Source organism: Carettochelys insculpta, chromosome 4 (assembly GCF_033958435.1).
Source record: "Carettochelys insculpta isolate YL-2023 chromosome 4, ASM3395843v1, whole genome shotgun sequence".
NCBI classification, from domain to species: domain Eukaryota; kingdom Metazoa; phylum Chordata; order Testudines; family Carettochelyidae; genus Carettochelys; species Carettochelys insculpta.
The window spans coordinates 7033913-7059235 of NC_134140.1; the positions used below are offsets into that span (position 1 = coordinate 7033913).

General features: G+C 44.5%; 1 protein-coding gene across 2 annotated transcripts in view; it reads right to left on the minus strand.

The window, feature by feature from the left end:
- Positions 1 to 24721, minus strand: part of LOC142012312 (kyphoscoliosis peptidase-like) — a 41276-nt gene extending 16555 nt beyond the window's left edge. Inside the window, exons 1-6 of one of the 2 annotated variants that reach the window (XM_074992225.1) lie at positions 24649 to 24721; positions 17114 to 17802; positions 12439 to 12556; positions 12069 to 12186; positions 11441 to 11632; positions 7661 to 7851 (exon numbers count right to left, since the gene is read on the minus strand). In XM_074992225.1, coding sequence (XP_074848326.1) covers positions 7661 to 7851; positions 11441 to 11632; positions 12069 to 12186; positions 12439 to 12556; positions 17114 to 17764 — 1270 coding nt within the window. In that variant the 5' untranslated portion in view covers positions 17765 to 17802; positions 24649 to 24721. The remainder of the gene's footprint in view (positions 1 to 7660; positions 7852 to 11440; positions 11633 to 12068; positions 12187 to 12438; positions 12557 to 17113; positions 17803 to 24648) is intronic. The other variant, XM_074992226.1, reaches the window with a different exon arrangement.
- Between the last annotated feature and the right edge of the window lie 602 nt (positions 24722 to 25323).

The window sequence follows — 25323 nt, forward strand, 5'->3', positions numbered from 1 at the left end:
TGTCGTAAGGCAGGGGTGAGCCACTGGCAGAGCTCCAGGAATGTCTCCGGCTCATTCGGAAGTTCCGGAGCCAGCAGTCGTTGTCCCACTTGCCGAGCACCAGCTGCTCCCACCAGTCCATGCTCGTGGGGTATCTCCACAGCCAGCGGCGTGTGCGGTGGGTGGGGGAGGGGTTGGAGGGCAGCAAGGTCTGGGGCTGCTTCCTCATCCCCTGGGGGCAGCTCATCTTTCTCAAATAAAAGATGGTCAGCTGCCTCCTGCATGGCACTGAGCAGGGCAGCCACCGGTCCTGGGGCGGGTGCGTGGTGGCGTGAAGCACCGGGGCGGGTGCGTGGGCCTCTGGCGGCGGCTGCTGCTGCTGCTGCTGCTGCTGCTGCTGGGGGTCCATGGTGCTTCACGGGGTGCGCATGCTTGTGGCTCTGCAGACCACGTGCTGTGCAGGCTGAGTGTGTCTGGGAGGGGCCCTTTAAGGGAGCGGCTAGCTGTTGCCCTGGAAGTGCTAGTCCGCCCTGTGACCCTGTCTGCAGCTGTTCCTGGCACCCTTATTTCGATTTGGGCCGCTTTTGTGTGTAGACGCTCCCCTGCAGCGCCTATTTCGATGTAGTGCTGTCCAACGTCGATGTTGAATGTCGACGGCACCAGCCCTGGACGATGTGTGGACGCTATTCATCAAAATAGCTTATTTCGATTTCACTACATCAAAATAAGCTATGTTGATGTAGCATCCCCGTGTAGACGTAGCTAGTGAGTGAGAAAGTTTGACGTGCATCTTGGAGGCGATTTACAAACTCTTGTAGGTGAACTTCACTATGAGAGACAAGAGCAGCATTATCAGCATAAAGGAATTCTCTGAGCAACTTTTGTGCACTTTAGTCTTTGCTTCCAAGTCTAGGAAAGCAGAAGAGATTGCTGTCAAATGCATATGAAGATAAACGTAATTTTCTACATTTTTAAATGCATAGCTCAAAGGAACTGAGAAGAATATTCCAAACAGTGTAGGTACCAAGACACATCCTGGTTTCATTCCACTTTTTATCTCAAAACTTTCAGAGGAGTTTCCTTTGAATTCCACTGTGCTTTGCATATTGCCATGGAAAGACTGTTATGCTGATGAGCTTTGGGGGCATCCGTTTTTTTTTTGAAGTACTTTGCACAAACTGGATCTACTGATCATGTCAAACCCTTTGGTCAGGTCAACAAAAGTAAGAAGTGGTTTCCCCATTCTCTATTTTTCTCCTATAGTAAGCTGCGAGGGAATATCAAATCCTTTGTAAATCTACCTGCTCAAAATGCACTTTATGTCTCAGGAGAGACCCTTTCAGCAAGTACTTGCAGCTGTGTAAGCACCACCAGAGTGAACAGTTTGTCATTAATGTTGAAAATGTAAATGCATCCATAGTTATTGCAGTTTGAACCTCTCTACTCCGGCGCTCTCTTGTCCAGCAACATCTAAATCTGGCATGATTTTAGTTAGCCAAATGACCATTTATCATGGGTGTGGCCAAACTTCCTGTGGTCCCATGAAGTTTGTATACAGCCACGGGTCATGACTCTCGCTGTTCTGTGCTGTTATTTAGCTGCAATTTACCCCTAAGTATCTTCTAAGAGCACAGTAAACAGTGGAAGTGTTAGTAATGTGCGAGACAATATTGACCTCCCTTGATATGGCAATTTCTCTTGTCCGGCGTCGGTCAGGTCCCAAGGGTGCTGGATTAGTGAGGATCATCCTGTACAATCTTCCTGGCCTTCTTTGTTTTTGTAAAAGGTAATGGTATTTATATCACATATGTCCTGGGGAACTTTTCCTTCTTTCCAGCACTGAAGGAGGAGCCTGTATAGATACAGTAAAAAAAAGTTGGCTGCCCACATATGAGTATTTCTTCCAGAAAGTCATCCTTTCCAGCTGCTCTTCTAATTATGAGAAACTCTAAGGCGTCATCCAGCTCTTCTGTGCTTGGTTCTTGATCAAACTTGAGGAGTATATCAAATTTCGAGATCGTTTCAAGTATGTTACCAGCGATGTTGTTATCAATGGAGGACAGTTCTAAATAATGTTCCGCCCAAGGTGACATCAGCTGTGATCTGTCTGTCACAATATGACCATCTGTAGATGTGATAGGAGACACTTTGGATATCATTGGTCCAAAAGCTCTTTTAATGTCGTCATTCATGGTTTGCAGATTTCCAGCATCTGCTACAGATTTATATGGTGGCATAAGTTCAGTTGTGCAAGTAAGCAAAATTTCTTACCGATACAGGATGGGGAGGGCACACCAGCTGGGGGTGGGGGGGGTGCATGTGACCTCTCCATGTGACTCCACCCTGCTCCTTCCTGGGACTCCAACTCTTCCCCTCTCCACCCCACATTACCTGATGGGTCTGGAGGACTGGGTGCGGTACAGCAGCCAGAGTAGTTGCTGGCAATTCTCCTCCTTTCTCTAGTTAACTACAAGCCCCCCCTCTCCGCCACCTCCACAAAGCTGCTGCATCTCTGTAAAGAGGGCTGGGGGGTGGCCGGCAGGGGGTCTTTCCTGTATGTCATACCAGTGAAAAATAATTTGCCAGTACAGTGTCCCCTACAGTACCAGCCCACTTGCCCCATGGCATAGTTTTCTCCAGAACTCATTAGCATTTTCCCTTGAAGCTTTCTTCAGTGACACTTTTGCTTTTTGCAGGTTTTCTGAAGTTAAAGGCATTGGCGTCTCAATTTGTTTTGCATCAGCTTTGTTCATTGCTTGAGTGAACGGTTGCGTCCCCTCTGTGGAATGTTCAAACCAGCCCGGTTTGACTAGTTGGACTTGTTAGACAAACTGTATTTTCAATGGAGAGAACGGGTAACTTAGCGTGAGTTAAGTCTGCATATGTATAACACACGTCCGTGCGAGGGTTAATTTCAATTTGCACAATGCATCACTCAAGCAAACAAATCAAGGCTCAGGTTTTCTTGCCCGTGAGAACTCTGCTTTCTAATTTTTAAAAAAAAAAAAATTCCAGGATTGTGGTGTTCACTGGAGGAGAGACAGGACCCTGTCTGAGACTGGAATGTAAAGATTCTGGATTCTGGTTCTATCTCTGCCACCGACTTTCTATGTGTGACCTTGGCCAAATCACTTTTGGGGGGGTGGTAACACGTGTCTACCCCACAGGGATGTTGTTAGATTTTGTTACTTGTGAAGCACTGTGTTCTGCTGTAGAACAGCAAACTATTAATACCGGGGTGGCCAACCAGCTTGGGCCCAGGAGCCACATGGATTGCGTGCAGAGAGCCACATATATATTTATTTTTGTCTATCTAATCTCTCTCTCTCTTATCTATAATGTAATAATGAGATACACCTATCTCATAGAACTGGAAGGGACCTGGAGATGTCATTGAGTCCAATCCCCTGCCCTCACAGCAGGACCTATCACCACCCCTGGGAGATTTTTGTTAAATCTATTTGCCCCAGATCCCTAAATGGCCCCCTCAAAGGCTGAGGTCACAACCCTGGGCTTAGCAGGCCAGTGCTAAAGCCACTGAGCTCTCCCTCACTCGTGCCCCAAGCTCTATTTTTATCTAATCTCATCTAAATAAAAATAAATAGATAACACTTGGTTCAATGCCCCCGCCCTATCACCCGGAGCCAGGCACCCCCAGCCCGCCCCACCCCCCCCCGCCCCGCTCCAACTTGGTGCTGGCAGCTTACTGGTGCCACCGTTGCTACCACTACTGCTTCTAACCCCAAGTGGTGGAGCGCATGTGCAGAGCGGCGGATGGAGCTCATGAACTATGGTTTGGCCACCCCTGTATTATTATATGCTGGGAAGTGGGGGGCGGGGAGCAAGATATATCTTCAATCTTTGCCTCAAGGTGTATGCCCAACACTGTCTGCAAAGCCCAGACCTAATACGGTGTGCCTGTGATTTCTGGGTAAATGACTCCTCTGGATTAAAAGCTTTATGTTGTGCTTTGCTAATGAGTCACTGATTTTGCAGAACAGTTTCTTAAGCCCTGTAATCCTCTCTAAGGTTACCTTTCCCTAGGAGCTGGCCCTCCTGGTAAAATAAACAACAGAATAACCTTATTGGCTGCCAGGGATGATGGACAATGAGGAAGGTAATTAGCTGCACAAAAGATTCTTGAGCAGGTAAAGGTCATGCTGTATCTGACCCAAAGGCTTATAAAACTGCCACTGATGGAGGAGAAACCCTATTTCCTCAAGAAATAGGAGCAGGGTATTTCAATCATGCCTTACATTGTTAGTCACTGTAGACCAGAGGTTCTTAACCTTTTTGCCCTCACACCTCCCCTGAAAGTGAGCTTAATGTTTACACCTCCCGCCCTTCCCCAAATTAATCAATGAACCAATCAAGACATAATTAAGATGATAAAGGGATTTTATTTCTAGCCAATTCCTCACATACACAAAAAATATAAAAATAAATACATTAAAAAGTTCTTCAGGACCACCTTAATGAGATGGCTGTTGCTGCTTTCGGTCAGTAGGGACAGAAATTCAAGGGACAGTTTTGGACAATGTTCGGCGCATGTCATGCTTGGCATCCAACCAATTTCTAGCCTTTGTCTTCACACTGACCAATGTTGAAAATCCAGATTTGCGGAGATAGGTTGTAGCAAATGGGATCAAGGCTGAAAGAGCTTTCTTTGCCAACACTGGGCAGGCAGCTGTTTGACAGCATCAAATTTCATCAAGGTTTTGATTGGAAAGTCCTTGGTTCAGCAAGGCTTTGCTCTGCAAATCGATGGAGTCGTCCTTCTGCATGTCAGCATCATCCATCGAGTCCAAATTAAAGGTGAAAGGATTTTGAATCCACTCATCATTTTTCAATTAGTCTTTAACAAAGTAATTATCAAAAGAGTCCATGAGATTTTCCAGATGCCTCAAAATATCACCTTGAATCCAATCTGGGACCATCTCTAACAAACCCTCTCCAAAGAGGAGAACATTTTCCAGAGTATAAAAATTTGCATAATTGTTCTTCGCCACGCGTCTCTTCCAAAGAGCCAGTTTTTGCTGGAAGGCAGCAATTTTCTCATTTGCATCCAGAACAGTCACTTCTGATCCTTGAAATGAAATGTTGAGGTCATTCAATTGCGAGAATATATCTGCAAGATAGGCCAACGACACAATGAAACCTTGGGTTTCAAACTTCACATAGTATGTTTTCCTTTTCTCAAAGAAACATGGCTATCTCAGTGCTCACTTCCACAACACAAGTGAAGACTCTTCCATATGAAAGCCAGCATACTTCTGTGTGATATAACAATACTCCATGAGGAGCTCCAACTTCCTGGCAGAATATTTTGAAGAGTCTGGTTCAAAGCTCAAGACCGGATGAAGTCTGAACAGCGGTATCCATGGCTGATTTCAGTCTTGGAGAAAGAGTTTTTTACATCAATATATGATGATGTAGAAAACAGTGGATGGCCTCCACCTGTGGGGCCTCCACCTGCACCAAATTTCCTAAGCCAGATTTCTTCCCCAGCATGGAAGGTGCACCATCAGTGCATATGGAGCCCAATTTCACCTTCCAGTCCAGTCCATTTTTTGAAAAGAACTCATCAATTAGCTGGTACACATCAGCAGCTTTTGTGGTAGCCAACAGGGGTTCACACAACAAAAACTCTTCTTTGATGCACATTTCAGTGACGTATCTGACAGAAGCCAAGAGTTGAGTGTATTGAGCCTCATCAGTACTTTCATCCAATTGAAGTCCAAAGGGCAGAGTCGCTTTCTTGAGTTCCTCTTAGCTGATAGTCCGAGGCCCGGCTGTTTATTAGCCCATTGTCTCTTGTTGCAGCTCCAGAGCATCAAAAAGACTGTGCCTCAGATAAGCACATCTGCACTCTCGGGCATTTCAGGGCTGAGCTGTTTTTATTTTAACCCTTTGGTGCTCTGAAGCACCCTGGAGACAAAATGGAGTAGAGAAAAAGTGGAGGTTCTGTCTGGCTACCGTTCCTCCATGAGTTGATCCAAAATATCAGATGACATATCCAAAATTCAACAACTGATGACATTGTTTGACAGAGGTATTTCAGCAATCTGTTTCCTCTGTTGCTTTCCGAGAAGAACGTCAACCATTTGAAGGGCACAAGGCTTGATCAGAGTCTTACCAATTGTGTGAGGCTTTTTGTTCTTTGTGATGAGATACGCCACTTTGTGGGAGGCCTCAAGTCTTCTGAGTAGATCCAAAACCCCAACTTGGGTAAAGTGCCTGATGAGTCGAATCGAGCTTTCTTCTGCTCCAGCGACTTCAGTGAGTCTCCAGAATTTCGTGGGTGCACATTTGTGAAATGCTCTTGGAGTTTGGCAAGCCTCGTGTTATCATTACAGAGAACTTTTGCACATAAAAAGCACTGAGGTTTTTCAGTTCTATCGCGGTCAAGACAGCACGTGAACCCAAATTTCACATAATCCTCACTGTATTTCCTTTTCTTTGACATTTTCTCATCCTCTTGAGGGGACACAAAAACGTAAACTAAACTATCGATTGTGGTAGAGTTAAATGCAAAACCAAGTACCCGCACCGAAGACAGACTGCAAACTGAACCAGTGTGTGTGTGGGCAAAGTACACAACAATATGGCACGATGCAAGAGAAATCGGTACACCTGACCTTGAACAGGCATAATCAAGGTGCCGCACGTGTGGACATTGCAGTAATTCTACAAAGGTGCAATATTGTGTCTGACTTAATATTTTAAAAGTGTCAGCCTCGAGGAAAACAATATCACCTCTTGTTGCATCAGCCAAGCAAAATGTAACACTGTTAGCAAGATGTTAGTTTCTGTTGTGACCAGTTTAAAACAGTTTGGTGGAATAAGGTCAAATAGCTCTAATGGTGAAAGGAGACATTATGCTCTGAAGTATCCAATCTCACCCCAAGTTCCTCAATATTTAATGAATAAGCAATTAATGTTAATAATTTTAATTCATAATATTAATGATAAAGAATTCTAAATTTTAGAATTTTATACACTGAGAAAGCAATTGCAATACATTTTCTGGGAGGCACCTCACACCTATGTATCCCCTCTGCACCTCTCCTGGGGAGTCGCACCCCACAGGTTAAGAACCCCTGCGTTAGACAAAAAGCAAACTCACATCCCACTTGTTTGCTATGCTGCTGCCAATTGCAGAGTGCTCCATGAACATGGAAAAGATGCAGCAGGATTTTGCAGCTGTCTACAAGCAATTAAGTAGCACTAGTTTGTGCTGTGAAATTGGGAACTGGTATTGTGCCTATTTTGAAGACACGGGGAAATAAGGCACAGATGGGATGAAGCAACTTGCTCAGAGTAAGTACAATTCAGGCATTTCATTCCTGGTTCTCTGGTGACTATATCAGACAATGGCTCTGATTCAGGAACGTGTTTAAACACATGCTTATGCCCCATTCGCGGTTCCCTCTAATCTTTTCCATCCGTGTGCAGAATAATTTTAATGTGCACTCAGCCATGTGCCAATGTGCACCACCAGTAGAAACACAACACCTAGCTGTGGGTGTTCTGCTAGTCACCTGGGCAGCACCTGAATCACACCCAAGCACCCAACTTACAGGGAACACTGGTTGAGGCCTGTATCGGCAGAAAGATGTCACCTGTTAAGCAGGCTCTAGGAAACAATGGCTGTAAATGGAGGCCCTGGCTTGGTGTTTACCTGTTCTGAGAAGGGACCGGTTTGGAGAGAGAAGGGAGAGCTGCAGTTTGTAAAACTCAGATGTTTTAAAAACCCTCTGTTCAAAGTCTTCCAGCGAGACAGGCGGCTGCACGAGCTGCCACTGGGGCTCATCAGGCCAGTGGCTCTCAATGAAATGTTCAGGGTCGGTTAAAAAGAAGAAGTCGTCATACCTGCAAGAGTGGGGAACGCACATCATAGCATGAGGGCACTGAAAATGTTAGCATCCCGGCCCCCTACTTCAGCACTGAGCTCAGCAGATCCAGCTCTAGGGTCTCCAGGAGAGTTGGGTCTGTTTAAACAACAGGTGAATATAGCCTCACATTTGGAATATGTGCAGAAGCATGCTGTTTCTTGGGTTTAGTTTCAGAATCCAGGGCTTGGGCCTCTCACCTCATCGCATTGAAGCCATTTCCTCCAGCCAGTCTCTGCAGAGACCCCATGAGACTTCATGACGTTTGACCTCAGCTGCAGATTGCCTTTTACGTCCATCTCATCTATTAACTCTGACAACTCTTTGCAGGCCCAATAAAATCTTTATGTTACCTTGGCTAGGCATAATACAATGGAATCAGGCCTGTTAGTTACCTATGTACTCATGAAGTCCTCTAGTTCAGTTCCCTTGGATAGTGTGGAAATGTGAGGGGTGTTTCCTTGGTGTTTTCTTCAGTGCATCATGCAATGCAAATTTAATTATCCAAAGTGATGGTGTTTCCATCTGTTCCCTGCATTTTCCCCCATACATCCTTGCACCACCCATCTTCTCCCCATAGCGTTGTATCACCCTTCAAATATTGAAGAAGCTACCTTAATCCTTCTGCTTAATTGTCTTCATTCAACCCCACTGAACATATTTATGTTCCTTTAATTGCGCCTCACTAGCCAATTCTGGCTGCTTAGTCACCTGTGTTGCTGCTTTCCCAATACTTGTTTTGTCTGTATCTTTTTAGTATTGAGAACATGGGAATTGGAAAGACCTTTAGGGCTACTAACTCCAGTCCCCAGCTCTGCAGGCAAGGCCATCACATCACCTCATTCATGCATATATCAAGCTCCATCCTAAACCACTGAAGCTTCCTGCCCACAATCTCCCGTTGGGAGGCTGCTCCAGAACCTGACTCTTCTGACAGCTAGAAACCTTCTTCTGAGTTCCAGCCTAAATTTATTCATGACTAATTTATACATCTATTGAAATGCCTTGCACAGAAAGCAGTATGCACAGATGCCAAGGCCAGAAGTGAGAGTTTGTGACCATCCGTTGTGACCTCCTGTACAATACATCCTGTTGAATTTTATCACAGCTGCTTATGGGTGAGCATGAGCAGATATTTTAGTAAGACAGCCCATTTTGGTAGTTAGTCGTTCCAACAATTGATCACCCTTTCTGTTAAAAATGTGCACCTTATTTCCAGTTTGAATTTGTAAGCTGAAGCAAGAATGCTATTTGGATTGGGGTTTTTTTGTTTGTAGAAGCATAACCAGGTTAAGAAATAACCTCTATACATCAGCATTATACTGTGACCTCAGAGTCATGACAGGAGATTAGTAATCAGTATCCAGGAGCAGAGGTGGGCTCAGCAGTTAGGTTAGGGTGCAATCCTCTGAGTTGCTGACAGCTCTCTATTTCCATTGACTTTAACAGGAGTTGAGGGCACTCATCACTGTGCAGGATAGGTTCATTGGGCCTGAACCCACTGGACCAATGCCTACTACTTTCAGTGAACTTTGGACAGGACCCAGAGAAGGCAGTTATCGTTTGCGTGTTCTCTGGCTAGTCCCCTCACTCCCTCTCCACTCTTCAAAGACAACACAACCCAGCTGATACATTTCAAAAGTTGTTCCAAGTAAAATAATTGCCAATTAGCAGTTGCACAATGCCTTCATTATGCAGTATTAGAGTACAACAAAAGTCAAGTTCCTCATGTTGAACGGAATATTATTAAATTTGATAAATAATTTTAACTCAATCATTATTTCCTTTGAATGGGCCGAGACAATCTCAAGCAATTATATGCAGAGTCTCTTAAAGTGGCTGAGGAACTGGAGACTAATTACTTAAATTCAAATTAATTTTTAATCAAAATTAATGATGCGTATTATTATTATTTAAAATATGTATTTACAAGGCGCATGATTTGTAAGATTGCATTTTAAATAAGAACATTTATTCTGCTCTTCAGATTTCCCCGTCAGATGCCTAAAATTGTGTATCAAAGTGGGTTGAAGCATTTTTCATTATTTTTTAGACTCCCACCTATGATCCAGATCTCACTGAAGTGAATATGGCAGTTTCCTTTAATGTCAATAGTTATTGGATCAAGCCCCTAAGAATTTAGGTTCACAATGCATTCCAGCTCAGGGTGGCAAATTCATACATACAACGTCAATTTCAGGAGACCTTTGAGTGGCTGGAAGGAGGCATCAGGTTTCATCCCAGCTAGTGGCTTAGAAGTCGATGCCATATGCCACCTCTGTCCATCCCCGTGTAGGGTTTGAGCCTCCTTCTGTTCAGGCCATTTGCAAGACTCCAATTCTTTGGAATGCTGTGGGCTCTAGCTCAGAGATCTCTTTGCACAAAGGTGTGGGAAGTTAGATGGGCTTGGTAACACGTCCACATGTAAGATGGAGTCCAGCACCAGGTGGTATGGTCAGATGTCTTTCTGGGATCAACCACAGTTTGGGCTTACAGGACCAACACCACTATTCACAGGTCATTGATTTGAGTATTCGGCCATTATATTCCTTAGTATCACTAATGGCCCTCAGGAATCCCAGCTGTCTGCGGTCACCCACGGATTACAATAGCATGAACCAAAGTGGCTGATGTACAGCAGCTATTGATTAACTTTTATTAAATAACAGTCTCTCCCTTGTTTTAGTCCACTATTTCTCAACCTTTTTTTTTTAATAAAGTATCCCTTTAAAAAAAAAATTAGAAGTACCTCCAGTACCTAAAATTTTTAGACACACATTTTTTTTCTGCCATTGCAACACATTTGTTTAAACAACTTAATCATAACTGGTTGGTTGGAAGAAATTACCTATAGACAATAAACTTGCAATTGGATTTGTAACTGTGCAAAAAAGATAAATAAAAAAATTAGATTAACATAAAATAAGTCCAATTTTTTTTCATACAAGAGGTTGTGAAACACTGAGTTAATGTACTGTCTGGAAGAGCTCTGCTTACCTCCAGGAGGTACATGTACCCCCAGGTTGAGATCTACTGTTTTAGTCCATAAGATCTCCACAGTTGGGGGCGGGGGCTGTTGGTCCCTGGGGTGGGGTAGATTTGTGTTCAAGTTTCAGGGATTTGCAGTTACCAATCTTTTCTTGAGGGGTAGATGGAGGTTGGAAAGGGATGGTCCTGAGCCTTATTTCTGTTGGAACATGGAGTGAGAGTGGGGAAAGGCTGAGGATGGCTAGTTTAATCACATGAGAAATAAGCGTGTAACCCAGAGGTGCTGAGATGGGAGAGTAAAGGTCTTAGCGAAGAGCTAGTTGAATTTTAGCTTGTGCAGTAGAGGCTCATGGCTGTAGCCCCTAAGGTCCCACAGGTAAAACTGATGGATGCTGGCTGTTGACAGGTGGGATTGAACTGAAGAACCTTAGGCGCTAAAGCCATGAGCCTCTACCAAATAAACTAAAACTCAACTGCCTCTTAGCCAAGGCTGCAGACCCAACTTTGGTCTCCCTGCTCAAGCAGATTTCCCTACGTTTGGAAATTGGAAGTGTGAGGTTGTGGAGGGGTTGGGGTCTCACCTGGGAATAAACAACCTCTTCCCGGTATCCACAATGCCTGCGCCCCAACACGCATCCAGCAGGTGCCACTCCCCTTCCAGCTGCACAGCATTCCACATGTGGTTGGATTTCTTTTGCTGCCAGTTGTGCCCTTGTTGGTATCCAGCGCCTCTCCCATACCCCGCTACTTCAATGCAGCTCAAGCTAGCCTCCCTGTAGGGATGGGAACAGTCATGGCAGAAAACCACCGATTTGGCTGGAAACTGCTTAGAGGTGGTGCTTAGTTATATGGTGGCCGCTCAGATGGCATGATAGCTCGGGCTTCTGTAATCTCTTGTCCATGAGTTTGTGGTCACATGTTTGCTATTGAGCTCAGAGCTCATGCACCTTCATTGCTTTAACAGAGGAGCATGCTGGCAGTGCAGTCCCCAGTTCTTTCTTTGACCAGGTCCTGGTTCACTCAAGCTTTTATTTTGGAATAAGACAGTGACAAGAACAAGAAAGAACAGAAGTCGAGTCTCCAGCAGAGAGCAGGTCACCCTGCGAAGGGAAGCAACGTAGCACAGAAATAACAAACCACATGTTTTCTCCAGCAGGGCCAGCCATTCTCATGGGTTGGTGGGAAGGTAAAATAAAGGTTCATTTATACCTGCACATTTCTCGACATAAATTTGCATAGCCAGAGCACACGCCTCTTCCAGTCTGCAGGACCTGTTCTGGGGTATGGATCTTCGGAGATAACCCTAAGAAGCCATCCACATCATATCCTAGGAAAAGGAAATGAAACCACAACCATTAGCTAGAAGCTTTGGCAACTCCCCAAATGAGAGGCGTGTTGGCAAATCTTTGGGGATAGCTTCTTGAGTAGTATAAATTCGGGGGTACAGCTGGTGACTTTTCTGGTGAAGCAATGGAACCAAGCCTGGGGTTCCCAAGACGTAGGCAAGTTCCCAATGACCATCTGTCATGAGCTAGACAAATCAGCCTATGGGAAAACTGAAATAAAAAAACCTACTCACGAATATTGTGACACAGCCATATCCATATTGCTCGCACGATCTCCAGTTCACTTCGGGACTCAGCTGTAATCAGCTGAACGATGGTCTGGACTGATGACAAAGCCTGCTTTGATTTTATCTGGTGAGGACAGGATTTTATGTGAGCAACTTGCACGTGTATCACAAGCCATGAGTTTCATTCATGTCTACTTGTTATTATGTATGGTGCTCAGTGTAAGGCCAGGCCACCTTGCCATGTACTGGTTCCTTTGCATCTTCCAGTGGTGTGAAAGGGGCCAGAACTCCACTAGAACTTGCTAGCTGGGGATTCACACAGCTGAGTGAGCCCCCATTTGGAATGGAGCAACCCCAAGGTTGCTCTGAACTACACTTGGGCCAGAGCTGGCTAAGAACAGGCCCCAGATACGGGCATCTACAACCAGTTCCTAGGTAGTTCCTGCTCCTGATCATGCCTATGGATGGTGGGCACAGATGAGAATCTGGACCATAGTTTTCTAGGAATGCGGTGAACAGATCCAGTGGCTGTACTTGATCACTCTGGATTGAATGACTAGGTTCCATCCTCCCAAACCCCAACAAAGCCTCACTGACAGGAAAACCCTCACGTGTTCAAATAGCCCCGTTGAGGTCAATAGCACTGGTCCCAGCTGGCTTATAGCATGATTTGGTTTTGAATCTAATGTTCCAGGGCTCCCAGATGGGTCTCTTGTAGAAAGAAAGTTGTTTGAGGAAGCTGTTGGCTAGGATGGCACATGAGCAGAGGTGGAGGCAGCTGGGAAGACCTTTGCCACTGAACACTGGTGATTCCTACAGACAGAACGTACCAGACACAGGCAAGTCTGCAATGTAGACAGCTGCTTGACTATTGCTGGCATTCACCATCATGATTCCAGGGAGGGCAAAGTGACAAATTGCACCAGATTTCAGTAGGTTCAAGACTTTAAATAAGCAGATGAATGATTTGTACAGCTCCCTGCTCCCATGGGTGCCTTTTTTTCCCTATTGCTCCCACCTCTCCAAACCTCTCTTTAATGGGTAAGTCTACTTTGAAACGAGCTATTCTGGAAGAGCTATTCTGGACCAGCTTACATGGAGATAAACACTAATTGTGGCTACATCCCAAGAAATGCTAGCCTGCAGCTGGCTGTGAGTGGCAGATTTCTGCAGAACAAGGAGAGCAATTACTTTCAGTGCTGAAAACATAAGTAAACTTTTGCCGCCTTGCTATGTAACAGTTGGTGCATGGGTGGCAAAAAGTTGTCAATTAAACTGTTGGAACTTTGTCCTATTATGGTGGTCTTGAGGCTTACTTGGTGGTATTTGGTGTAGATATTAGTGAGTAATTATAATTTGTGCACCAGTCCCTGGATCTCTTAAACAGTCAAACTTGTGTAAGTGCATAACTGCAGTTCAGCTCGTGACCTTGTAGAGTTTCACTCTGTAAAGCTCATCTGGTGAACTGTGCCAGGGAAGCAACTTGAATCTCACCCCCAGTTTAGAGCTTATTGGCTCCGGAGTGTCTAGTGGCAATCCAATAGAAAGAACCATGGTTGAGAATGAGAAGGATCAGGTGTATTGTGTAGGAAAAGAATTCTCTGTTGCAGCTGCTGTACCAGGACAGACCCTGTGGCACCTGCTCAGATGAGCTCCCTTTTTTTTTTCTTTTTTTATTTCTGCACAAGAAAGACACTGACTGTCTAGCTCCAGGCTGTCTAGGAACAGCTTTTGCCACCTCATTTTTATTACACATGAGCTGCTTAAGCCCAAATCCAGACTTCACCATCATGGAATGAATTACTAAAGACAGCCAGTTCTGTAGCACCTTAAAGACTAACACATTTTTTTATAAGGTAATGAGCATTTGTGGGTAAGACCCACTGATTCAGATTCAGATTGTTTTTTGTGCAGCTACAGATTAACATGGCTACCTTTCTGAGACTATTTACGAATCATAGAATCTTAAGGCTGGAAGGGACCTTAGGAGGTCATCAAATCCATTCCCTTCAAGCAGGATCAACCCCAACTAAGTCATCCCAGCCAAGACTTTGTCAAGCTGTGACTTAAAAACCTGTAGGGATGGAGATTCCACCACCTCCCTAATTAATGCATTCCAGTGCTTCACCACCCTCCAGGTGAAGTAGTTTTTCCTAGTATCCAACCTACTTCTATCCTTCTGTAACTTCAGACCATTTCTCCTTGTTCTGCCATCTGTCACCACTGAGAACAGTTTCTCTCCATCCCCTTTAAAGCTCCCCTTCAGGAGGCTGAAGGCTTCTATTAAATCACACCTCAGACTTCTCTTCTGTAAACTAAATAAGCCCAAATCCCTCAGCCTCTCCTCATACGTCATGTGCTCCTGCCCCTTAATCATTTTCATTGCCCTCCCCTGAACCTGCTCCAGCACATCCACATCTTTTCTATGCTGGGGGGCCCAAAACGGGACACAATATTCCAGATGTGGCCTCACCAGTGCCAAATAGAGGGGAACAACAGCTTCTCTAGATCTGTTCAAAATGCTCCTCCTAATGCACCCCGATATCCTGTTAGCCTTCTTTGATACAAGGCCATACTGTTTAGTCATATCCAGCCTTTCATCCACCATAATCCCTAGGTCCCTTTCCATTGTACTGCTGCTTAGTCAGTCGGTCCCCAGCCTGTAACAATGCTTGGGATTCTTCTGTCCCAAGTGCAGGACTCTACACTTCTCCTTGTTGAATCACATCAGATTCCTTTCGGCCCAATCCTCCAATTTATCCAGGACATTCTGGATCCTATGTCTACCCTCCAGTATATCTACCTTTCCCCCTGTTTTAGTGTCATCCACAAACTTGTTGAGGGTGCAACCCAGTCCCTCATCCAGGTCATTAATAAAGATGTTGAACAACACCGGCCCCAGAACCGAGTCTTGGGGCACTCCGCTTGAAGTCTACCACCATAAAGATGGTGTGAGCCGGAATAAGAGTCTCTAATGGCCAAAATAATCTGGGATCAAGATTTTCACATGTAGATATTTTAAGGTGCCCCATCTAACACCTTAAATGAGACTTACTTTCCTGAGGGTGGGTACTAAGTGTTTTGGGGAGAATGGGGCCCTTCAAGGTGTCTCAGGCTGCCCGCCCCAGCCAACTAATCAGCTGTTGACCTGTAAACCAGACCTGCTTTTAGGGTGCAAGGTTTAATTATGTATCCTGTACAAATGTGATGACAGATTTAATTGTTTTAGCAACAAAGGGTCCTGTGGCACCTTATAGATGAACAGAAAAGTTTTGAGCATGAGCTTTCGTGAGCACAGACTCACTTCATCAGATGCTGGTCAGATGATGTCCAGCATCTGATGAAGTGAGCCGGTGCTCACGAAAGCTCATGCTCAAAACTTTTCTGTTAGCCTATAAGGTGCCACAGGACCCTTCGTTGCTGTTACAGATCCAGACTAACATGGCTACCCCTCTGATACTTAATTGTTTTAGTGTCTTTACACATTTCCATGGAACGCAAATGTTAAAAAATATTTAAATGCTTTGAAAAAACAAGAGGCCTAACTAGTTAACCTAAAGTGCTTGACTTAGAGTTTTTATAGTTAGCAATATGCATGCTGTGATAAACAAGGAAACCCCCAAAGGGCAGCTTAAGTTTGAAATAACAGAGTTCTAGGAGATATTTTGGTACAGATAACATCAGAGAAACATTCAAGTAACAAAACTAGTGGAAATGAAGTGAGGCAAATAATTCACGCTAGCAGTCAGAGCCCTGATTATGGTCTCCTGTAGTACCAAACATGGGTAGGCAACTGACAATCAAATATCGCAGAAGTGTGAAGGTCTAAGGAAAATGGGTATTAAAAAGATGGGCAGACCAACTTCTAGTTGGAACACAAGGGATGATCAAATGGTAGAAGACTGACTACAAACAAATCCTTGTGCAGTGATCTTCATTGTCCATTTTTCCCATATTTGTGTCTGATGACCACCCTGGCTTTCTAAGTATGCACATGGCTGTAAGTATGTCAACTTTACGGTGGGGGGAGGGATTGCTTTTCTGTACATTAGCATGAGCCAGGTTGTTACATATACTCTACTCTTCATTCACTCTTCTTTGCTTACCATTTCAATTATATTTGTGTGTATAAACCGGAAGTGGAAAAGTACCCAAAACATTACTTGAGTAAAAGTACAGATCCTTGGGGGATGTACAAATCACTGGTGTCCTTCTGGAAAATGACTTGAGTAAAAGTACACTCATGCATGCCACATCTTTATTATACCCAAGTACCCAGAAGTGAAACCAGCTGCACTTTTACTAAAGTAACTTCTTTGGATTTTTTCCCCCACTTCTGGTGTAAACCAAAGCTCATAAATTTGTACATACTTCACAAACTCAATAAAAATTTCTTACATAGCTGTTCAAAAAAAGAGAACCCATTATTACCGCCAAGTTCATTTGCAGTTCAGGCTAATCTAAGGCTACACATCTATGGCCTTTGGATCTCATTTTAATTTTGCTGGAGGGAACAGTCATTTGTTCCATCTCTCATACCACCAGCAGCCTCCTGCTGCAATTTTTGTCTTGGCTTATAAAGCCAAAAGCAGATTCATCATTAGCCAAAGATTAAACAACTGGCTTCTCATTAATTAAATCTATACAGACCTTGGCAGAAGCATGTGCCTCCAGTACCTACCTGCTCGCCCACATGCAGAACGTGAGCGTCAATGTGGCTGAAAACCTTTGAGTCTGGGAAAAGGTCTCTTCTTGTCTTCCTCTGATTGACACTGGACAGTGCTTGCCTCTCTTTGCTCAAGACATCCTTCCCTTCTCTGGAAGTGGCTATTGGAGAACAACTCTCCATTTGCACAGGAGTCTTCTCAGGTGTCTGATGGAACGTACAATTCTTCACAGACATCTTGCTGCCTTTGCCAACTTTGTTTTCCCCAAACAAGAAAATACGTGGGATGGGGGAATCCTTGGGGGCATTGTCTACATTCTTTGTAGCCATGTTTTCCTTTGGCGTGGTCTCCCCTGTCCATTTGCTGTCCTCGGCAACCCTTTGGCAGAGATTCTTTGTGACATTGAAGGGGCATCCTAGGAACACATTGCCATTATAGAAGTCTGACATTTGGTTCTCGCCAGCAACTGCTGACTTCATAGCTTCATGGGATGGTGCCAGCTTTTCACTGTGGTTCTTGCCATGAGTTTCCCTTGCAGGGCCTTGAATGCGGTGCTTTTCGTGGCAGTTGTCACTACTTGAGGAAGAGCAAATGGTGGGAACTGAATGCCTCACCTTGAAACCCTGGTGTTTGGACGACTTTCTACAGTTGCAGTCCATCTTCATTTGTGTCGATGGCTGTTGGGCAGATTAACCGCGAATGTCTGTGGAGCAAAAATAGAAACTCCTGTTCAAAGGAAATATTGACTCTGCCCCACTTCCTTCAGAATCCGTGTGTCAAAAGTACAGTGGCTGCATTTGATGATGGGAGCAGAAACCCACAGTACTGGCAGTTCCTGCTGGTATCAGAAGAGCAAAGATAGATTGGAATTACCAGTGTACAGTTTACTGCACATTTTTTAAGGACGTCAAACCAGGAAAATTTAGCTGGGAAGGGAGTGAGAGGGAAATTGACAGAAATATTTAAGCTTATTAGGTTTTATGACTCCCATATAGGGTTGGGATCTATTCCTGGCACCATCTCTGTATGTGTTCATGGGCTCAGCTGTGTCTTACTTTCCATTCTGTAATATGAGAATAATAATTCTGTACATCTCCCTACATCAGAGCTAGGCGTTAGCCAAGCTAGTACTCAATTCAATTAACATTTTAATGTCTATAATGGGTATTTTGGTGCCTAGGTGTGACAGTGAGCCCATAAATGTTGATTTGTTGCCTCTTGTTTCTTTAAGCTGTCTGGTTCTGCTGAACAGCATCACATCTCGCTCCATCACAATTTGGTTTAACATATTTGTTTTGTCTTCTGTTACAGCTTAAGGATGGAGGAGGAAAGTAGTCACAGAGAGGTTGCTGTGTTAGTATGTATCTTTACAAAACAAAAAAGCGGTCATGTTACACTTTAAAGACTAACAAAATAATATATTAGGCGATGAGCTTTTGTGGGACGGACCCACTTCAGATCTGGAAAATCTTCAGATTGAAGAAGGTGGAGTACAATGAAAAGCCTGACCCTAGATTGACAGTGCAGGTGGGCTAATCCCATAGAAAGGAAAGCACTTCTGGAACTGGTTCTTGTACACTTTAAGCCTTCTTAATGGTGTGGGTGCGGCAGGGAGATTTTTCAGTGAAACATGCGGGTTCAGTGACACCAAAGTATGTTGAGAATTCAAGTCAGTTTTGCCAGGTTTGTTCATGTAAAAAAATTCTGAAACAAGCTCCGATTTTTTCATTCTTTTCATTTCAATACTAGTTCAGTTTAAAAAAAAAAACAGTCAGAAAACAATTGTCAAAATGGAAAAACAAATGGTTGGTTTGGTTTCATCTTGACAATATTGGATTAGATGGTTTTGGTGGACTCCAAATTATTTTTTCCAGCTTTTCAATTCAGCAGAAATACTGGAAAAAAATTCATTTCAGTTTGACCCAAAGCAACTGTTTGTGTGTATAACTGCCTACACACTGACTTAAACCTGGGAACTATGGAGCTGAGTGCATGGCTCTCTACAGTCTGAGCTAAAAGCCACTTACCTCTCAGCTAAGATTGTAGAGGAGATGTGTTCTTTCTCTGTTAGTGGTCTGTGTGCCACTATGGGGGACAGTGAACCACAGACAGTAGGTGTGTGGGTTACATGTTGAAGTGCCAGCACAGTGAAAAAGTTACAATTTCCCCAGCTCTACTTCCCTCTGTGACTGGCACAGTCTACAAAGTGCTTGTTTTTATGAGGTTGGGATTGTTTCTGTTTTTCTAATAATAAAATGACTGTTTGTGAAATGCAGATAGCAGGTTGTGCTGTGAACCACTGGCAGTGCATCCCAGAAATGTCATTTGCTGAATCCCTCCAGCTTCTTGCACACAGAATGGAGTTTCAGCAACTACTCTAACTCTTGCCTGATTCTTCCAATGAAGCTACACATCAATCATCCCTGTGCTACCCTGCTGTCTGATTTAAATCAGTGAGTCTGTCCTGCATTCCTAGGCAGCTCCACTGGTGGGTGGTTGAGGTGGCTGGCCAGCAAGATTTGCAGAGAGGGTCTTATGTGTGAGACAAGCTTAGTGCAGCTTCTGATGTTTTGATTAAAGGGAGACTTCCCTTTAGCTGGTAGAGAATCAGTGTGCTCCCTGTCCACATCTCTGCTGCTTTGATATGCAGAGCACAAATCAACTTCATCCACCACCAAATGGGAAACACCGCCCAGGGGTGATGCTTGTTCGCAGCCTCAGAGGGGTAGCTGTGTTAGGCCAGGTCTACACTAGACATTAAAGTTGAGTGTAAATATGCAATTCTAGCTATGGCAATTGCATAACTAGAATCAACTTATCTACCATTGACTTAACTGGCCATCGTCATGGAGGGAGGTTGATGGGGGGAACTCGCCACTGACCTCCCTTATTCCTTGCAATCTTGAGGGAGTACAAGGGTCAACTGCTGACCCCAGATAATTTGATTTTTGATAATTTGCATCCCTACTAGGCTCACAAAATCGAACCTGGAAGATTGATTCTGACTGGGTTGATCTTCTGCCTAGTGAAGACCTACCCTTAGTCTGTAGCTTCACAAATAACAAGCAGTCCTGTGGCACCTTAGAGATGAACAAATTTATTAGGTCATGAGCTTTCATGGGTACGACCCACTTCCTCAGATGAAAAACAAATTGCATAAAAAAAGCCATGTGTGTAAAAAAATACTGAAACAAGTTCTGATTTTCCCATTCGTTTCATTTCAAAACTTGTTCTGTGTTAATAAAATAGTCAACAACCTGTAAAAAATTGTCAAAGGAAAAACAAAATTCTTTTGGTTTCCTTTTGACAAAATTGGCTCAAATAGTTTTGTTTGAACCAAATTATTTTTTCCAACTCTTAGTTTCACCAAAAATGCTGAAAGAATTTTCATTTTCAGTATGACCCAAAATAGCTAAGTGAAAACATCACTATTTCTCTAGCTCTACTTTTTTCAGCTGAAGAAGGGGGTTTTGCCCACAGCAGCTCATGACCTAATAAATGGGTTAGTCTTTAAGGTGTCATAGGACTGCCTGAGAAGTAAGGGGACTTCACAGATACCCCGGCACTTTGAAGTACCAGCAGGTGAGCCGCGACTAGATGCATGCCGGTACTTCAAAGTTTAAAACTTCAGCGTTGCTGTGGGGGGGAATTTGCTTAATGAGGTGCTGCCTATGCATGGCAGCACCTCATTAGTATACTCCGAACAGCCTCATTACCATCCTTCCTTCGAAGGAAGGTGGTAATGTAGACACAGCCCTTGTTTCAGCCCTTTCCATGTTCATATCACGGCAATTTTATAATCTCCTTTTATGTTAGTAATTTCCCCACCGCTTTCATATTAGCTGCCATTTTATTAGCTAGTTTTCATCCCTCTCTATTTCAGTGCTTTACCTTAACTGTTCCATACATGATGCGCTGAGGTACTCTCTGTGCTGAGAGTGAAACCATGCAGCTTTTATGGGCAACTCACGCAGCCTGAAGACACCACACACTCTGTTTACTTTGGGACTGCCTCTAAAGTTAGCAGATTTGGAACACACACAGGCACATTTTTCATGGCTGTCTTTTTGCATGTGCAAGTCATATCTTTGTGTGGTACCACAAGCAACTAGTGGTGCAGCTGTCTGCATGCACTCATCTTATACTTAATGTCTCTGTGTAAACCCAGAGCACACCCACATCTTGAATAGTGAGTACAGATGTGGTCGCCTCACCTCTAAAAAGATATCTTGGCATTGGAAAAAGTTCAGAAAAGAGTGACAAAATGATGAGGGGTTTAGTACAGGTACATATGAAGAACAATTTAAAAGATTGGGACTTTTCAGCTTAGAAAAAAGAAGACTAAGTGAGGATATGATAAAGATCTATAAAATCATGACTGATGTGGAGAAAGTAAATGAGGAAAAGTTATTTACTTATTCCCACAACACAAGAACTAGGGGGCACCAAATACCATTAATAGGTAGAAGGTTTAAGACAAACAAAAGGAAGTATTTCTTCGCACAATACACAATCAACCTGTGGAACTCCTTGCCTGAGGCTGTTGTGAAGGCCACGTCTATCACTGGGTTGAAAAAAGAGCAGATAAATTCATGGACGATCGGTCCACCAATGGCTATTAGCCAGGATGGGGAGGAATGGTGTCCCTAGCCTGCTAGCCAGAAGCTGCAAATGAATGACAGGGGAGGGAGTATTTGATGATTCCCTGTTTTGTTCATTCCCTCTGGGATGCCTGGCATTGGCCACTGTTGGAGGACAGGATGCTGGGTTAGATGGCCCTTTGGTCTGACCCAGGACGGCTGTTCTTATGATCTCATCCTGTTTTGATTTTTCAGCGCTTTTCCTGAACAATGTCATGTTCAGGTATCATGACGCACAGCATGTAAAACTCTTGTTCTACAAAAAATGTGGCAAGGCAAATGCACTGCACATAAGGAGCTGTTCTCACTGGTGGGACCATTCATGTTAACAGCTACTGGTTAGTGACATGCACACTCCAAGGTAGGCCCAAAAAAGCCAAGAACAGAACACCACTGGTCATCACCTACAGCCCCCAACTCAGACCACTGCAACGAATTATTAAAGACCTACAACCAATCCTTCCTCAGGATGCCACACTCCAGAAGGCCCTGGGTGACAGGCCTGTTCTCTCCTACAGACAAGCTCCCAACCTTATGAGGATTCTCACCAACAGCCACAGTCTATACCGCAGGAACACCAGTCCTGGAACTTTTCCTTGCAACAAAGCCTTCTGCCAGCTTTGCCCACATATCGTTTCTGGAGATACCATCACTGGACCTAACCAGGTTATTCACAGAATCAGGGGCACATTCTCATGTTCCTCAACTGACATCTTATATGCCATCATGTGCCAACAATGCCCAGATGCTTTGTATATTGGATAGACTTCAAACTCTCTTAGACAAAGGGTTAATGGGCACAAAACAGACATAAAAACACTCCTGATCCACAAACCTGTTAGGCGGCATTTTGATGGAGTGGGCCATTCTGTTAATGACTTAAGAGTTTGCATGTTACTGAAGAGGAATTTTCACAACACTCATGAAAGAGAAGCTGCTGCTCTCTCTTTTATATTCACATTCGACACATTAACATGTGGTTTGAACTGGGATGGGAATTTTCTGGGTCGCTATAGGGGCTCGTTTGCATACTTGGCTTAATCTAATTCTTGACTTCCCCCACCCTTTTGCCCCTCTACTCTCTGATTTGCTCACCTTGATAAATTTTTTTCTGATTTGTCTACCTTGATTACTGTTTTCGGTTCTCTGTGCCTTAAACATTGAGTCTGTTCTGGTCTGGCTACGGTCTGAAGAAGTGGGTCTGTCCCACGAAAGCTCACCTAATAAATTATTTTGTTAGTCTTTAAAGTGCTCCTGGGCTGCTTTTTTGTTTTGATGGTATATAGACTACATGGCTCCCTCTCTGTTACTGCTCCTTCTTGACATGTGCCATGCTGTATCCCAGGGTGCTTTAGGCAGGCTGGCAGCCTCCAGGATAGCCTCTGCTTCCCCCCGCTGCACAGATGCACATCAGTCCAGGCCCTGGGAGCTGTCTGTCACCCGCTCCAGCCGGAGAGAGAATACCACCGAAACACTGTCCTGAACATGAACTCTTCACCCCGGCCTAGCACAGAGACGTGCCCTTGTCTCTGGAGGTACGTGTGCATTCTCATGAGGGGATGGGCTGGTCTTTGAATTTGAAAAATAACCCAGGCAAACCTTCCATAGGGAGCAAACGTTAGTGCATTATCTTCTGGCTGACAGCCAGGGGGTCAGTCTTGAAGCTTCAAAAACCTCACGCAAGACTTTCCCGCGTCCTGCCAATTCAGGCAGGACCCTTGCTTGCAGTTAGAGGAATCACAACACTTGAGTAGCTTTGCAGTTTGCCTGGGGACGTCTAACCTGGTTTGGAGAGGCACACAGAAGTCCATCTCCCAAGCAGCTGCCACCGCGACCAGCCCTAGCTGGCTTCCCTACTGACAGTCTTCCCATGGTCTTTCACCCCAGCAATCAAGACAAAGCCGTGTTCTTGGAGCCGTGTTGATGAAGCTCACACTTCTGCCACTGATGCTGTGTCTGAGTTGGAGGTTAACAGGATCTTTGGGGAACAGCTCAATAGCTGGGGGAGAAGGGATGACCTACAAATCCTTCCTAGCTTTAACTAAATTTGTGTTAACAGCCAGTGTTCCCTGTAAGCTGGGTGCTTGCGCAGCCCCCCAGGAGAGATTCTAATCTGAATCTAATCAGCTAATTATCAGAGCACCCACAACTTCCCACAGCTAGCAGCATGTGTTTCTGCATATATATATATAGTACACGTATAGTACCCAGAGGCACTGAGCCCTCACACTGGGGTGAGTGAAGTCTCTATTCTACAGCCTTGGCCAAGAGCCAGCCAGCCTTTAGCTCCTGTGGTAGAGCCCAGGGCTTTAGCCCCTATAAGTACAGGTTCAGTCCCTGGTGCCAGCAATCCCTGGCTCTGTTGGTGTTACACACATAACAAAATTTATTCTGCCCACCAATGGAACATGGATAGTCGCAGCTCTGCCCCACAGAAATGGGTCATAGCTGAGACTGTTTATACATGTATGTCAGGAAAAGAAAAACCATCAGTGGCTCCCACCACTCAAGCAAAGGGGCAGAGCCATCTCTCAATGCGCTTCTGAATACAGAGCAGAAGAAAGCCCAGAGATGGGCCATTGGTCAGTCTGCAAGCAGAAGAGAGACCTTCTGGGGGGTGCAGAGAACTTGAGGTTAGTGGTGTAGGGGCATGATAACTTAATGAAGAAACCTGCAAAGTCAAACAGCAGCCCTCTGCCACGGGAATTAACTTGTGTCAGGACAGCACCAACTCATACAGCATAGAAAACAAATACAGAACAGTGCCTGAAAGCCCAGCCCTTATGCTCAGTAACTGACAGTGAACAAGTCTGGCCTCTTAAATATTCACGCACTACTACTCATGGATGGACAAATATGCCGCAGTCACCGGTGGAAGCAGAGGTTTGGAAACAGTTGGTTTTACTTACCTCCAAAGTGTCTAGCTGCTGCACGTCCATGTGTCGCTGCCATCTGCCAAGGTCAGGCAAAGGCTGGTGGTTCACAGGGCTCTTTTATAGGCTTATTATCAAGCCTGAGCTGCTGTTATCTGCACCTTGCCAGTGCCAATTGAGCTAAAAATACTCCAAAGACTTGGAGAACATGGCAGGACCTTTGCGGGTGCAAGCATGGCAGAGGACCTGATAGTTCCGCAGGAGAGTTGGCAGGAGTGTATTTATATTTATGTATAAAGTGAGCCTTGTGTAAGAGATAAGCTCCTTTTTAATAGAAGCAGCCAGCACTTGCAAAGGCCATGTCTGCCTTCTCTCCTGAGCCAGCTCTGCAGAATCTCAAATGGGAGAAAGAAGTGGGATGTGGAGGGGAGCTTTCAGGGGAAACACAGGAAAATTAATGCGGTTTTTATTTTTCTTGGGGGCTGAGGTTGAACGTGAGCATAATGCTGTTCATTCTCCTTCACTCCATCCCTCCCTTTGCAGACCATTTTCTCCCTTTAGTCTCATCTTCATGGCAGTCTCCATTCTCTCTTGGCAGGCCTTAAGCCAGGTCTTCACTAGACCTTTAAGTCAATTGTAGATATGCAATTCCAGCTATGGCAATAGCATAACTAGAATTGACTTATCTGCAATTGACTTACCTGGCCCTCC